Here is a 16,548-nt window from a genome sequence, read left to right on the forward strand (position 1 = left end):
GGAAGGGGAAGGAGGCCTAACTCCTCATGAGATCAGTCTACTATTCCTTGGGTTTCGTTCCTAATTCCCGGTTTCCCTCAAAAGTAGTTTATTACTCAGTCCCTCACCCTTCTCTGCCACCAAAAGCATGAGGATCCTGTTTAGGTCGAAAAGTAAATAATACCGTCCGTGCCATTCACGGGACTTTCACATAAATTGGATTCATTTACGTCATTAGGAAAAGTTCTGTTGGAAATCCCTATCTTAATGTCATGTGGGGAAAATTCACCCCGGATTATTCTGCCCATGAAAGCAAAATCATTGAAGGGCTTCAAGAGAAAAGAGTAGGATTGGTTCACCTGGTTACTTCTCCTGTCACCCACATCCTGTTCTCCCAAAGGAAGTCCCTCGCACCCACGGAATCCAGACCCTAGAAGCCAAAGGAAAAATAGTGAAGCAACCGTGACTGTAGAAGGAATTTCCTGGGTTCAATCAGTTGGAAAGATATGTCTTATGTTTTTAAATTATTCACTTTTTTCATTGCTAATATGTTCACCTGGTTCATAAATGTAAAGAGGTCAGAAAGCATGAAGTGAAAAATCTCCCCCGTCTGCCTCCCGCCACCCACCAGTGCCCACTTCCATATTGATCCAGGAACCACTGCTGTTTCCTGAGCATCCTTTCAGAGTTTCTTTATGCCTGTGGAAAGAAATATGAATATATTTGTTCTTTTTCTCCTCTGCTTTCATACAAAAGCAGCATACAGCATTCACTGTTCTTTTACATTTTATTTTTAACTTAGGATTTTGGAGATCTTTCCATATCAGTACATAGAAAGTGTCCTCATTTGTTCTTACAGCTTTATAATATTCTGTTTACTGGCTCCACCACAATTAATTTAATCATTCTCCACTAAATAGACAGGTTATTTCTAGGGTATTTCTAATCTTTTGCTGTTACAAAGAATACTATAATTACTAGGACTGGATTAATAAGCTTTAATTTCCTGAATGTTTAAAGCAATGGATTGCCGTTATTTTCAGCGGAAGTAACTGTACTATAAAGTATTCACAGGAGAGAGGGTATAGTTCAGGGGTAGAAGTGCATGCCTAGCATGCACGAGGTCCTGGGTTCAATCCCTAGTACCTCAATTAAGTTAGATAAATAAATAAATAAACCTAATTACCTCCTCCCCCCCAAAAAAAACAACAAAAAAAATTTTTTAAGACATTTACATATACAAACTCCATAAAATCTACTTTAACAAATCAGTGAGACCTATATAAAATAAGGTATTATTTACATGGAGGAATTAAAGTTTCAAAATCCTCAATTCTATTTTGTCCTTTTAAGTGGGTATTTTGCTGCAAGTTTATTTACACTTACCATTAGGCTGATGGGCATTTTGCCCTGGAAAATATCAGCCTAGAACAGAACTAATCATCATGAATTTTAGATTAGTGGAGTTTGGTTTAGAGAAATGTTTTACTTAATTTTCTAAACTGTTGCTTTAAACTCTGTATGGAGCGCTCTGAATTCCATATGTATTTGCAAAATTGTCAGCTTCATTTGGGATACTCACCACAGCAGTATTCTTTTTCTAAAAAATAAGGATTGAAAGTGCATTTAAAGGGATTATTTTAAAAATCAGTTTATGAACAAACGTATTGCTTTTATGACTTTTTTCCTAACAAATTAGATTAAATGTCAGGGTAGATTTCAGGTGAATTTCAAAAATAGTAAAAACACATGACATAATAGACATTTACTGTCAAGATCAAATGTCACAATTTAATACTTACTTTCATTGTGAGCTGGATGCTTTCTCCTGTCTGTTTTAAGATCAATCAGTAAACAACCCACTTGCAAAGCCATAGATAATCAGTTGGTATGAAGGGCAATGCCTGCCTTCAAAAAATTTAAATCTGATTGAGAGGACAAAATATATTCATAGGAAGAAAAGCAACAGCAAGGTAATATTAGCTAAAGGTTAAATAGCATGAAGTTCACAAGAACCCTATGAGGTAAGTATAATTGTTATCATCCCATTTTATAGATGGGGGAATTGAGGCACAGGGTGGTTAAATACTGTAACCAGGGTCACACAGCTGGTAAGTGGAAAGGGCAGGATTCAGACTCAAATTGTCTGGCTGCGGAGGTCATGCATGTAACCAGCCACCTCACTGTGTCTTGCACATAGCAGCATTCAGACCACAAAGCCAAAAGGGTTCCAGATGAGGCAACGACCAGAGTGGTCAGGGAGAGTTTCAGAGCAAGGATTTGATAAATAGAGAGGAGCACATTCCAAACCTCCCCACTTCCACTATGAACACCTCAGGACAGTCTTTTGTTTTGGTTTCTCTGGCTTTCAGCTCAATATATACCTTAAAAATAGGAGAGCATTGGAAGAACAAAAATATTAGGCAAGAATGTGCATGGTGCTTGCATGTGGACACTGAGGAGACCTGTTTAACCAAAGTGAGGCCATCACTTAGAGATGTAGCAAGAATAGAACCAAATCACAATCACTCCAAGTGCCAGGCTAAGAATTCAAGGCTGTATCCTCTTGCAGCAGTGCTTCTCGCATGCTGACATTCACTGAAATCACCAGGGGTCTTGTTAAATGCAGATCCAGATTCCATAGGTCTCAGGTGGGCCCAAGGGTCTGCATTTGTAGTGCGCTTCAGGTGATCCTGATGTGGCTGGTCTCAAGACCACACTTGGGATAGCAAGACTCTAGGCAGCAGCAGAAAACCATTGTTGGAGCAGGGGGTATGGATGGGGAGATAGGGGAGTGAAGGACAGAAATTTGCCCATGGCACTTCCTCCAAGTTGCCGCCAACAATTTTAAAGACTTATAGGTGTACGATGTTGTATTTAATTTAATTTATAGAGCCTTTCTCAATATGCCCAACCCCTCCTTTCAGATGCCAGGATGTCTTGTCTTAAGAAGTGTTTTAAACCACTCTTTTCCTTTCTCTTGTACAGAGCAAGGCAAAAGAACTGCCTCTTTCCGCTGTACGTTTTATGGAAGAATTGGGTGAATGTGCCCTTGGAAAGATCTATAAGGGCCACCTCTACCTCCCAGGCATGGACCATGCTCAGTTAGTTGCTATAAAGACCTTGAAAGACTATAACAACCCCCAGCAATGGACAGAATTTCAGCAGGAAGCCTCTCTGATGGCTGAACTACACCACCCCAATATTGTCTGCCTTCTAGGGGCCGTCACCCAGGAACAGCCTGTGTGTATGCTTTTTGAGTATATGAATCAGGGAGATCTGCATGAGTTCCTCATCATGCGGTCCCCACACTCAGATGTTGGCTGTAGCAGTGATGAAGACGGGACTGTAAAATCCAGCCTGGATCACGGAGATTTTCTACACATTGCAATTCAGATTGCAGCCGGCATGGAGTACCTGTCTAGTCACTTCTTTGTCCATAAGGACCTTGCAGCTCGCAATATTTTAATCGGAGAGCAACTTCACGTAAAGATTTCAGACCTTGGGCTTTCCAGAGAAATATACTCCGCTGATTACTACAGGGTACAGAGTAAGTCTTTGCTGCCCATTCGTTGGATGCCCCCTGAAGCCATTATGTATGGCAAATTCTCTTCCGATTCAGATATCTGGTCTTTTGGGGTTGTCTTGTGGGAGATTTTCAGTTTTGGACTCCAGCCATACTATGGATTTAGTAACCAGGAAGTGATCGAAATGGTGAGAAAACGACAGCTGTTACCATGCTCTGAAGACTGCCCACCCAGAATGTACAGCCTCATGACGGAGTGTTGGAATGAGATTCCTTCCAGGAGACCAAGATTTAAAGATATTCACGTCCGGCTTCGGTCCTGGGAGGGGCTCTCAAGTCACACCAGCTCAACTACTCCTTCGGGCGGAAATGCCACCACGCAGACGACCTCCCTTAGTGCCAGCCCAGTGAGTAATCTCAGTAACCCCAGGTATCCCAATTATATGTTCCCGAGCCAGGGTATTACACCACAGGGCCAGATTGCTGGTTTCATCAGCCCACCGATACCTCAGAACCAGCGGTTCATCCCCATCAATGGATACCCAATACCTCCTGGATACGCAGCATTTCCAGCTGCCCACTATCAGCCACCAGGTCCTCCCAGAGTGATCCAGCACTGCCCACCTCCCAAGAGTCGGTCCCCGAGCAGTGCCAGTGGGTCAACTAGTACTGGTCATGTGACCAGCTTGCCTTCATCAGGATCCAATCAGGAAGCAAATATTCCCTTACTCCCACACATGTCGATTCCAAATCATCCCAGTGGAATGGGTATCACCGTTTTTGGCAACAAATCTCAAAAACCCTACAAAATAGACTCAAAGCAACCATCTTTGCTAGGAGACTCCAACATTCATGGACACACCGAATCAATGATTTCTGCAGATCTGTAAAATGCACACAACTTTTGTAAATGTGGTATACAGGAAAAACTAGAAAGTCGTAGAAAAGATTTATATTCAAATGTTTTTATTAAAGTAAGGTTCTCATTTAGCAGACATTGCAACAAGTATCTTCTGTGAAGTTTAACTGTGTCTTACCAAGCAGGGCAGACACCAGCCAGAAAAAAAACACACTGTGGGATTAATACTCCATCAGGGTGTATGCCATGGCGTTGGGATTGGTACATCTGGTTTCAAGTACTGAAAACTGCAAACCAGTGAAGAGGAAAAGAACCTTATGATTAAGCATGAAACCAAAAAGGAAAGTTAAACAGTGCTTTGTGTATTCACCTTTGGTCGCCATGACTGGTCGTGCCCCAAAATGTATATACCGTAGCATTTGTCTACCTGCTGCCTTTTCTTCAGGACAGATGTTCAGGAATTATGTTGACTCAATTTAGACTCTATGCGTGTTTGTATGGAAGTGATGTTCAGAATCAATGAGGACACTTTAGGCCAAATTTAAAATCCCAGATGGAAACGAGCCATAAGACAAATGTAAGTTTCCCTGAAGCCTTCTACTCAGTGGGGCTTCTTTGGGAAGGTGCAGAGTGTGCCTCTCTGTGAATCTCCTCTGCTGATCATGAAGGCCTTTTCCACAGTGTGTTTACACAAGCCCTTGAAATCACATAGGACATAGATCATAAGAAGGCTAGATGTGGATGCTAAAATTGATCGTTGGTTGATAGTTCACTTTGTTGCATTAGAAATGAGGAACCAAAGGCAGCACAGTCAGGAAAATGGCCCCTTGGCCTAGATCAGCATCCGTGGGAAAGGAACAAGGGTTCCCATGGGGACAGCCTCACAGAAGCGTCCCTGGACCAATCATATTGAAGCATAGCGGCGTGGCTATAGACCAGCCCATCAGTGCTTGCATGCTCCTGCTTATGAGTTGTCCAAGGTATTGGAGTGCTCACCATCACTGGACTCTGGGGAAGCAGGAAGCTCTGTGACAGCAGTATCTAGTTAATCTAAAGTTTCTCTCACTTTTTTTTTCCTGATCTGGAAATGTTCACAGATTTTATTCCAGCACCAAGAGTTATGACAATTTATTCATAGAGTTACTTGGAATCCGAAGACTATGAATTCTATTTTGCAAAATATTTCAGCATTAAAAAAGAAAACAAGTACTGAGTTCTCACTTCAAAGAGTACTATGAGCTGAATTTTTTAAGCTGGTATACAGGAGCAACATGATCATTTTCACCTTAGAGGAAGGTATCAAATGTGCATCTCATGTCTTACCTGTTAGCTGTCTTTTGCCAAGTTTAGAATTCTTAGGGGTTTCAAGTTCTGTATAGGAAGGAATGTTATGATTGATTTTTCTCTTGTTAAAAAACAGCGCTCCTTTCTTCTAAGAACAATGTCTCAAAGTCTCAATTTTTTTATTTTACAGCTAAAGAGACTTTATAAAGAGACTTACAGGATATAAAGTAATTCCCGGAAATGATACTTGATGAGGAGAATGTAAGAGAATTAGAAGCACGTTGACGTTTCAATTTTGTTTTAAAAAAAATTCAAAAATGGATGAGAAATCAAGGAAATATGTTTACCAAAATGTGTGGCAGTTTTCCCAAATACTGAATCTTCAAACAACAAACATGGACTTATAGGTACTGTGAACTCAAAGAATTGGCTATATTCAGATTTATTGGAAGATAAATTAAGGCTTTTGGGGGGCATACATAAGCTGATTCAGAAGTTACATTTCTTAACTTTAGGTAGAGGAGAATATTTGTATCCTTTTGTTGCTATGCAACTGTTTAATGATGAAGATTCAAACCACAATTTTGTATATCATACGACAATCAATTGTTTTCCAAGAATATTTATTATTTTAAGTAAACACAATTTCAGTGAATCTGAGTTTTTCTAGGAGTCCCTTAAAGGGAAATTAGCATTCCATGAGCCAGTAAAATATCTTCTCTGGAAAAACATTACTATGGTTAAAAAATAATTCCAGTTAGTTTTTTTTTATAAAGAATTATAACATTTATTTTGAACATTTTATAATTACTGAAGTCATTAAAGTTAGCAAGCGAAATTTCAAAACCACTTGTAATAATGTATTTTATAAAGCACTGTGATACTATATAACACAGTCCCTTTTGTATTAAAATAGTATTTTTTTCACAGACTGAAAAATATCTTTTGCTTTGTTGACAGTGTTTTGTAAGATGACTTTATTTTCAGATCTTTTCCCTTTTTTGCACAAAACTATGTTTATGGTTTGTATCACAGAAGTGAAAATATATCTCTGCATTTTTATATTGGGTCTGGTTCCTTGTTTCCTTTGTTTTTAACTCGATATAGATTTTCTTCAAATATATAATGGCAATATTCAGCGACCTCGCCCTATCACACCTTTCCTTATTTTCACTGCATGCATTTAATCACTGTATTACATAATGTTTGATTTGTTATTATGGGCATTTCAAATAGACAAGCATGGGATTGTAATGACAAGAAGCCTATTTTATATTGAGGTTATATGCATTTGTATTTCACACACCAGAGATGATATTAAACACTGATTAGTTTATGCTGCTGTTTATTAAAAATGTTTACCATACAATATTATTTCCTGAACATTGCTATCATGGAGGTATTTGGGAATCTTAATATTATTTCTCCTAATGTTTGACATTTCATAGAAAGCTGAATCATGATTCCTATTTACTGCTATTTCTTTGAAATGATTTTCTGTAAGTAGGCTTTTAAAATAGACATGGGCATTCTTTTGCTAGTGACTAGGTAGAAGGGAGAATCTCAATGAGTTTATGACCACATATTACCCACCTATATATGGCAAGATTTTAATTTTTAAGATCAAAATAATATATTGAATAATTACAATCAAACAGAATGTCAAAGTTGGGTTTGACTGTTGGATCTTTTTCTGCCTTGCTGTTTCCGTGTGAACTTCAGACATCAACAGTCATCTTAGCAATCTGAAGAAGGAAAAGCTGTGTACATCTTATACTGATAAAATAAACGTGGCCATTTGATTGTCACAGCTTATCTTTATGACCTTATTTGCCCCAAAGAAAGAGCTCCCCATGTGGCGATGAAGACACACTGTCAAGGAAAATGAGTATCATTATGAAAGTTCAAAGAACTTGTCCATTTCTGCTGTTTAATACGGAAGAGAACACAATAAAACCTTCAGGGCCTCATCCATCTGTCTTAGGTACAGCTCTTGTCACCACCTCAGCGATCAAACTCAATAGAGCAATCACTTCACATGGCAATGCGATCGGTGTCAGGTTGGGTTTCTCCCTCTCACTTGAATTCCTCTGTCTGCCCTTAACTCCCATTTCCTTTCTGTGTCTCCAGGCTCTTCCTTCCCACCATCCCCAGTTCCTTCAACTCTGTGATCCAGGCCTTACCCTTAATTCCCTCATCACCAACATCTGCAAGCTCCCAGCACCATCTCAGATAACGCCTCCTATAAATCACTGAATACTGATTAAAGAGGGTCTCGATTATCTACATACCTTCAAAGATGATCTATCCCGGTAGTTCTCAAAGTGTGGTCCTCAGACCAGCAGATTTGGAACTTGTTAGAAATGCAGATTCTCAGGCCCCGCTTCAAAACATGGAATCAGAAATTCTGGGGTGGGATCCAGCAACTTGTGCTTTCACAAGCCCTTCTATAGTGTCAAGATAGAGAATTGCAGAACCAGCCTAACTGAAAGGCCTGGGTGTGGGAGGTGGGAAGGATGGTCATTACATCCTCAATAATGGACATATAAACATTTAATAACATTTCAGCTGCTTTAATCTCTTTAAAGTTACTCAAGTTTTACTTTATCAAAAATTCAGCCCTAAAAATTTTTGCATTGATCATCTGACAATTGGGCTTTTTTTTTTTTTTTGTAGTTATTCACTTGGATAGAAAGGTACCTAGACTTTCACAAGAATATACTCCTTGTCTAGTTCACTCAAGCCCACATACTTGGATAGGGACCAAAAGCTTTTTCTTTTCTACACACAAACTCAAAAGAGTTCGGTATCTTAGTGTACCTTTCTTTGACTCCTTGCGCTGATGATTAACACAACTAAAAGAACTCTCCTCTGATTCGCAACTTGACAAAGCTGAGGTCACAGATAGGCTGGTCTTTCTTGGGAGGAGGGAAGGCCCAGCTCCCAGTAAGCATCAAGCAGGAGCAGCTGCAGAGGCTCCGGGCCTCCCCTGAGCTTCCTGTGACAACCCGACCCAGTTGGCTGATGCAGTCACCTGTGGCTTGTTCCACTGTGTTCCTTTGCCAGCTGCAGTCCATCATTCCCCCGCTACCCCGGGCTGGCGGTGAACTCCTCGCTCAGGCTAGCTCCCCACCGCCTTCAGAGGGCAGCAAGCTCTGGGGGAGGACAGCAGTGGGGAACTGAGGGAGGTGCTAGAGGTGAAGCTTATACTCCGCTTAATTTACAGAGCATTTTTTTTCAACCAATAGTTCAAACGTGAAGGAGGAAATGCTCTATTAGAGGAGCAGAAGGAGTGAGGGCACACACACATAAGAGGAATTTTTGCAGCCAAAATATGGCTGCACCTGAAGTTTGTTACCATAAATGCCAAGAGCATTAGGATGCTGTTAACTCAGAGGAAGGAGCGCCTTACAAACCATCAAAGCACTCAAGGTCAGTGTAATCCTCTGGGAAATTAGGCTGGGAAGGCTTAAAAACATGGAGACAAACAGGGAGAAGGTCTGTTGACATATTTACGACTAGTTGAATTCTAGGCACCTATGAACCATTCACACGAGGACTAGAACTTTCGCTGACCAGCCCTAATGTGAGGCCGATCCTTAGCCACGTGACCAGGTTAGTAGCTATTCTTATCCAAGAATGATTAAATAAGGAGAAAGACTCCTCATTAAGATCACAGAGAGTATTCCTGTATTTACACTTTTTAAAAGGTCAGTATCTCAAAAGGTCAACCTGATGAAATAAAGATAATTCAGGGGATAGTCAATTTGAAGGACAGTGACTCTAAGTATCCATATTCAGGGACCTCTGTTCCTTTTTTTATTTGTTTTGGTTTTGGTGGGGAGGGGTGACGTAATTAGGGTTTTTTTTTTTTTAATGGAGATGCTGGGGATTGAACCCAGGACCTCATGCATGCTAGGCATGCATTCTACCACTGAGCTATACCCTCCCCCACACACACACACACACACTTAGCAGTCACAGATGCACTTAGATATTATGAAATGCAGTATCTGTCAATGATTCATGTTCCCATGTTGGAAACAAAGTGAAAGGAGATGGGATTCTCCTGTAACACTTCAGCGCATGTGAAGTACCAAGCAGGCACTGCATTCCTTCATCATAGGCAGCCCTAAAATCCTCTCCTGGTGTAATTCTGAGCATTATGTTTCATAACTTTGATTATGAGGTTTGAGCACCAGCCTGCCATGAAAAACAAATTCAGTTCCTTTAAACACCAACCTCCAAACACAAGTAAACAGTTGTTACCAAGTTGCCTATACAACTCCCACCCTGAAAAGGTCCTTGATGCTCAAGCTAGGGTGAACAATGGCACCAGTTGGCCAAGGATTATGCCAGTTTTAGCACTGAAAGTCCTTTTCCCCAGGAAATTCTCCCACCCCAGGCAAAGCTGGACTCTTGGTCACTCTAGCTAAAGCAGAGAAGGTGGAAGAAAAGTCAGCATGTATTGATTCTGAGCTCCCCTCTGTTAGGTAGATGCAAATACAGATGTAACAGTGATCAAGGGCTCCCTGCATCTTAGGTCTCTGACAGGGAGAAACCAAATTATTTTGCAGTTAACACAAATCTGAAATTTGGGGCAGCCTGCAACTTCAACTTTACAAAGGGGAACCAAGCATTTCTTTGAGCCTAGGCTTTGAGAAGCTAAAATCAAATTTTTAAATGAAAAATTTCAGGAATTCAAGTCACTGAACTATGCTGCCCACCTCTTTCTTCCTGTTTGATCTTTGAAGATTAGCGTTCAGTATTTTTCATGATATTTATATTGAGGAAGGAATATAAGATTATTAAAAGCAGAGAAACTCAATATTGGGAAAGCACATCAAAAGGTCTTCAAGACAAAGAAGGGATCATATGATTTGAAACCAGAGTTACTAGAAGCATGTGTGCTACACTTCATTTTCTAGTTAACAGCGTAACATATGTCAAAATATGATTTAAAACACTTCTCACAGCTGAGCTGACATTTGGCGCTCCTCAGCCTTCTTTTGCTCTTGAGGATGGGGGTTCAAATCCAAATGAGGTTAACACTTTGTACTGGTACATAGTCCTGGTGGGTGAGGAAAACAGTCTTTTCATTTAAGTAAAATGAAAACATCTGTTCCAGTCCTGAGGGAAAGAACTGTTTTTAAAAAGAGGGGGTGGGGAGGCTTGGTTGTGAAACCTAGAGATGGCCTCAGTAACTTAGCAAATATGAAATAATCAGGCTCTGAGGGGCCTTGCTCACCTAGAATGATGCAAATTTGGGCATGACCCTTGGTTGACTTCATTTTTCAGGGTGCCATACCCATGTTATCCCTGAACCCTGTCTAAAGACGTATATTTATGCCTATAAACTGGTCCCAAGTTCTTTTCATACTAAATCAGGTAAGCCCAGCTGAGTTAGTGACTGACCTTTTTTGCCACATAACTTGTCTTGGTCAGTGGCTGTACACTCTGGGTAAGAAGTTGTTTAAGTTAGCTATTGCTGCATAACAAAATACCACAAACTTAGTATCTTAAAACAATATCCAATTTTTAGCCCACAGCTCTCTTTTAGCCCAGCAGATCTGGGCCCAGCATGACTGAATTCTCTGCTCAGGGTCTCACAAGTATTGGCCACATTGTGTTCTGATTTGGAGTTCAGGTCCTCTTCCAACTTCATGTATTTGTGGCACAATTCAGTTGCTTGTGATTATAGGATTGAGGCTCTCTCTTGCTGGCCAGCAGCCGGCAGCCACTCAGCTCCTACAGGCTGCCCATATTCCTTGCTACATGGCCCCTTCCATTTTCAAAAGTGTCCACAGATGATCTCCCTCACATGGAATCCCTCTCACACTATCAACTACTCACTTCTGGAAAAGCCCAGTCCCATTTAAGGCTCACCAGATTAGGTCAAGCTCCCTTTCTTAAAGTCAATTATGCCATATAAGTCAACTTAATCAGAGGAGGATACGAGTGTTTTCTCCTTCCCAGAACCCGTTGCCTTCAAGATTTCGCATAGCCGGCCTCTTCTCATCTTTCATGTTACACAAGCCTTCCCTGACTACCATTTTTAACCCTTAAATACCTCCTCCACTCTCTATCACATTACTGTTTTATTGTCTATATAGCACTTATGATCTGAAATTATGGTTTTTGTTTTATATACTTGTTTTGGTTTTGTATACTTGTTTATTGAATACGAAAGCCAAAAAGGCAGTCACTTCAACAGAATCGTTCCACATGGTAAGTGGTAAATAAATATTTGTGAATAAAATAATTGAACTGATGTTCTGTTTCCATAAAATCAGTAAACAAATAGTAAATAATTAAAAAAAAAAGAACAGTCTGAACAAGGATGACAGTTTCTGTAGTTGACACTGGCAGATGAATGCCTTTAACAGCTCACAGTTTGCTGGAGAAAACAACAGACAATTGTGATACAGCATGATAAATGCTAAGAAGGAGGTAAATATAGGGTTCTCCAGGATTACAAAAGAGAAGCCTAAACTTAAGGGATCCCCTAAGGAATCATAGGCAAAGGTAAATATGAACGATGAGTAAAGGAAAAAGGAGGGGAAGGATGGAAGGAACGTGGTAAATGTTTAGATAGAAGAAACAGCAGGTGCAAAACTGTGCTAGAGATGAGAATCTGAGAAACTTTAAGTAGTTCCCTGGTGTGGAGAATTCTCTCAGGGTAACTATAGGATTCGATAAGATAATAATGTATGTGAACGTATTGTGAACGCTAACGTGCCATATAAGTTATTATAAATAAGTTCAGACCTATACTACTAGTCACTTTTTGCTTAATAATTTCTGATATTCAAAGAAAAAGAAAGGATTATTTCACAGAGGAACTTCCAACGAAGGCTTCTCTGACTTACAGATTTACACGCTCAATCCTCTGACTTTACCCCCACCCTCTACTCTAATTGGGGAGAGCCCAAAATTGGTGAACCGAGCAGGCGCGGGGTAGGGGGAGGGAAGGGGAAAGGTTGCCTTAACAACGGATCTCATTGGCCCTTCAAATTGAAACTGTTGGACGATTGGCTGCGGAGATTTCCAGAGGCCGCCGCAAGTCGCTGATTGGATGAGGCGTGACCACGCTCCTACCTCTTTCTCTTTAGTCGCACAGGGTCCTGTTGCTCGGCAACCGATTTGCGTCCTCCAGCTGAGCGGGCGCCTGGTTAGTTACACCTGTGAAGCGGAGCCAACGACTGGCTACAGCAGCCCTACGCTTACACCTCCCACGCCCACCTCACGTGCAAACAACGTGTGGTCCCAGGTGCTCATTCCAAGTTTGCCTTCAGCCTGGGCTGCGGGCTGGCATTGCGGCGAAACACTGCTGTCGAGAAAGCGCCTAAGTTTTCCTTCTGAAGTCCTCCTTTAGAAGACTTAGTGGAGAAAAGAAAGTCACTGTTATACGCCCAATTTAGAGCCACTTACCTTGGGAGCACACAGCGTTCTGAGGCTCGAGAAAGCAAGTAACTTGTCAGTTAACTAGGTGTGGGAAGGGGACCCTTAACTTCAGACACTGCCTCAGAGTGAAGCCGGGGAGTGCAGGGGCAAGTGCCAGACCGTTTGTTGCCCTGTCATGCTCAGCAGAGCTTACTACTTGCTGCAAAGAGACTTCGAGAGTTGAAAAAGAACAATTATGAGGTGAGTACTGGAGACCTGGAGGGTGTGTTTCATTGGGGTACGAATTTTTAAAACCAGTTTGATCTGTGTCTGTTCTATAAGGCATAATTTACTTAAACCTAATTTGCCACTACAGAATTGTTGTCTAAAGAACCTTTTTCACTATAACATATTTCATAGTAATAACAATTATTAGTACTTTATAATAACAGTTAACAGTATTGAGCACATTGTGCTGAGTAATTTATGTGCGTTTAAACCCTGAATATCGGGGTCTATCAGGTAGTAAGTGACTAGTACGTGAAGGGTTGCACTCCTTAATTACAATACTATAAAATAAGTAGGTAGTGTTTTGTTTTACCTACCGAAGCCTAAGCCTCAGAAAGACTTAGTAAGTATTTGGCCCCGGGATTCCATCACAGGATTTTCTGACTCCAAAAATCCCTTGCTTTCTAAAGTCTCGGGTTCTGCTACTTCCTGTCTAATGCACTTTTTGTGAACTCCTGTGACACATAATGCATAAATGCCTTTCACTTATAAAAGACAGAGGCTTTGCCCCAAATGCCATCAATGAGGTTATCCACGGGTGCTGTTTCATCACATATGATACGAAGAATTTAAAAATGGAAGGGGGGAGGGAGTAATTAAGAGAAAGAATAGAAAACTGTGTATAGAAGGAGGGTATAGCATGCCTAGCAACACCTGCTTCAGGTGTATTCAATGGCATTACTGCCATGGAGGTATTGCCTTAACAGGAGGTGTTAGGAATAGACATCCCAGAGGCATGGAAGTAGCATTTGATATTGTTTTTTCTCCACCTGAACTTTGAGGTTCTCTCTTGAAAGAAAATTTGATGAAGGAAGAAATGATATGTAAATATAGAAAATGTAGATAATAGAGATATAATGTTCATCCAGACAAGTGCTTAATGTACCTAATAACTATGTGCGTGCTCAGAAGTGTTTATTGACTATATTTAAGTGTATTCCTCAGTGTAACCAATAAGGCTTTCTATGAAATACAGTCTTGTTCCTCTGTTGGAATATCTCAAGAGTAGGAAAATTTTATTTATATATATGAGCCTAATTTTGGAGTTGTGTTTTCTTAATGCATATTTTCTTCATGCCTTGTATAGCATTCATATAGTTTTTTTTTTAAAGCTTTGAAGAAATGTGTACTTTCCAACTATTTCCTTCTTTTCGAATTTGAATCTTAAATTGTCTGTCAACTAACATATGCCACACATTCCAGCCTTGACCTTCCTGTCCCTCTGGTGATTTCCACACTAATGATTTATTTTAAATGTACTATTGCGTGTGTTTTCTGGAATCTACCTTAACTTCTGTGTAACAAGACAACTTATAACATCTCAAATCAAAAAATAAATAAATTTATCAGGAAAAGAAAATGTAGAGCTTTTGGAATTCATTGTAATCTAAAGCCTGATTTTCAAAGCTGCAATAAATATTTAATCTTTTCTTCCACTTTAATTTTTCTTAAAGGGTATCACTGCCTTTCCTATAAGTGAAGATATGATGGAATGGGAAGCTGATATTGAAGGTCTGCAGAATACAATTTGGCATGGTTTGTGCTTTCAAAACCAATTTACTTTTTAAAAAAGTCTTTATATTATTAGACTGATTTCTTTAAAGTTGCATTGTATAAATTTTCTAGAATTCCAAAAGTATTCACATGTTATTTTTGCACTGTATGGCTTAATTTTTTTGCTATTTGTCAACATGGATAGAAGTTTCAGGTTTGAAGTTTTCTTTATGCCAGATCTTAATGTTATCATGTTTTTAAGAGGCAGACACAGGAAAGCCAATCAACTGAGAATATCATCTAACAGTCTTCCATGAAATCAGATAATAGCTATTAAAATGTCTACTGGCATAAAAACCCCACAATTATCTCTCTTCTTTTCCTCTACAATTTTCCCACAAATTTCCATAAATCAAACTCTCAAAGACTGGGCCACTATAAACCTTAATGCCCATGCACTCTCATAGTTGTGGATTAACAAGATGTATTTGTTGAGTGAGGTAGTGGGGGAAAACATGTAAGTGGATAATTACAATAAAATATAGCATGTGCTATTATGGATTTTGAATGGAATGCTGAGGAGGCAGTGATTAGTTAATTTTGCTTTGGAGAGTCGGGTTTGGCATCTCAAGGAAGTGACATTTGAGTTGAGTCCTGAAGAATGCGTGAGAGTTTGCCAGGTTTAGAAGAAGGAGAAGGAAATTCAGGCAGAGCAAACAGCCTGGCAAAAGCCTATATACAAAAGAGGGTTCTGCAGCAGGGAGTTCAGTAAATATGAGAGACACAGTGAAGGGGGCAGGTGTTGGGGGACCATCAGTGGGTGGGAGGGACTGGTGAGAACGCGACTTGGGATTAGATTGTTAGGAGTCTGTTACACCATCTGAAGGAGTCTATGCACCCTGTAATCCAATTTACTTGTTAATAAAACTCTAGGGACCTTGGGGAGGCTAAACTGTAGGAAGAAACCTCTGCTAATCAGGTTAACCAGTAGAACATGACACTTGAGTAAAAATGCTTATTTCTGTATTGTAGGTTCATTCTTCCAATTGGTGATACATTTTACACTGGCGTACAATTTTGTCCCTCCAGTTGTGAAATTTAAAACAATTCCTTTTCATCCAAATGGTAAGGAACAAATGAAATTTTTATCATCAAGATCTCTGTCCCTATTAACCTTGTTTTTTATTAGTGTTTAATATTATCTTTTAACATTTTGTTATAATCACTTAATCATTTTGTTATGATTATAAAAATAAGCATGCTTATTGGGGAAAATATTAAAAGGCAAAAAAAATTATCACCTGAATCCTAATTCAGAGAGATACTATTCTCAACATTTAACCAAATTTATTTCCTTTCTATGTATGCATTTTTCCGTACTATTTTTTCAATAGTTGAAGTATTACACGTAAAGTTTTATATCTTTTTAATTTAAAATGACATGTTTATTTCTGCAGTATTAAACAGCCTTCAAAAGATAATTTTTTATGACCAAATGATAAACTTAACCATTTCTATATTGTTCAATATTTTAGTTGGATCTGTTTTTTTATTATAAAAATGATTCACTGACAAATTAAAATTTTAGAAATAAATAAGATAGATTGTTACTTAAGTTATATGCAAAGTAAATTCCTGATCAATTACAAATTTAAAAATTTTTAATTTCTTCTAAAAAGAAGAAAATCTAATAGAATTTTTTATGGGCTTGGTGAGGAAGGTTTTTCTAAAAACA

General features: G+C 39.5%; 2 protein-coding genes across 3 annotated transcripts in view; both read left to right on the top strand.

Annotated features, from left to right (window-relative positions):
- ROR1 (receptor tyrosine kinase like orphan receptor 1) overlaps positions 1-6,984 on the top strand; it is a 388,377-nt gene extending 381,393 nt beyond the window's left edge. Inside the window, exons 9-10 of one of the 2 annotated variants that reach the window (XM_032494476.1) lie at positions 2,968-3,912; positions 5,839-6,984. In XM_032494476.1, coding sequence (XP_032350367.1) covers positions 2,968-3,912; positions 5,839-5,874 — 981 coding nt within the window. In that variant the 3' untranslated portion in view covers positions 5,875-6,984. Of the gene's footprint in view, positions 1-2,967 lie in introns of both variants that reach the window. The other variant, XM_032494474.1, reaches the window with a different exon arrangement.
- Positions 6,985-12,636: 5,652 nt separating this feature from the next.
- Positions 12,637-16,548, top strand: part of UBE2U (ubiquitin conjugating enzyme E2 U) — a 33,358-nt gene continuing 29,446 nt past the window's right edge. The window contains 4 exon segments of the mRNA XM_032494477.1: positions 12,637-13,264; positions 13,267-13,292; positions 14,774-14,855; positions 15,846-15,938. Coding sequence (XP_032350368.1) covers positions 13,228-13,264; positions 13,267-13,292; positions 14,774-14,855; positions 15,846-15,938 — 238 coding nt within the window. The 5' untranslated portion in view covers positions 12,637-13,227.

Source organism: Camelus ferus, chromosome 13 (assembly GCF_009834535.1).
Source record: "Camelus ferus isolate YT-003-E chromosome 13, BCGSAC_Cfer_1.0, whole genome shotgun sequence".
Taxonomy (NCBI): domain Eukaryota; kingdom Metazoa; phylum Chordata; class Mammalia; order Artiodactyla; family Camelidae; genus Camelus; species Camelus ferus.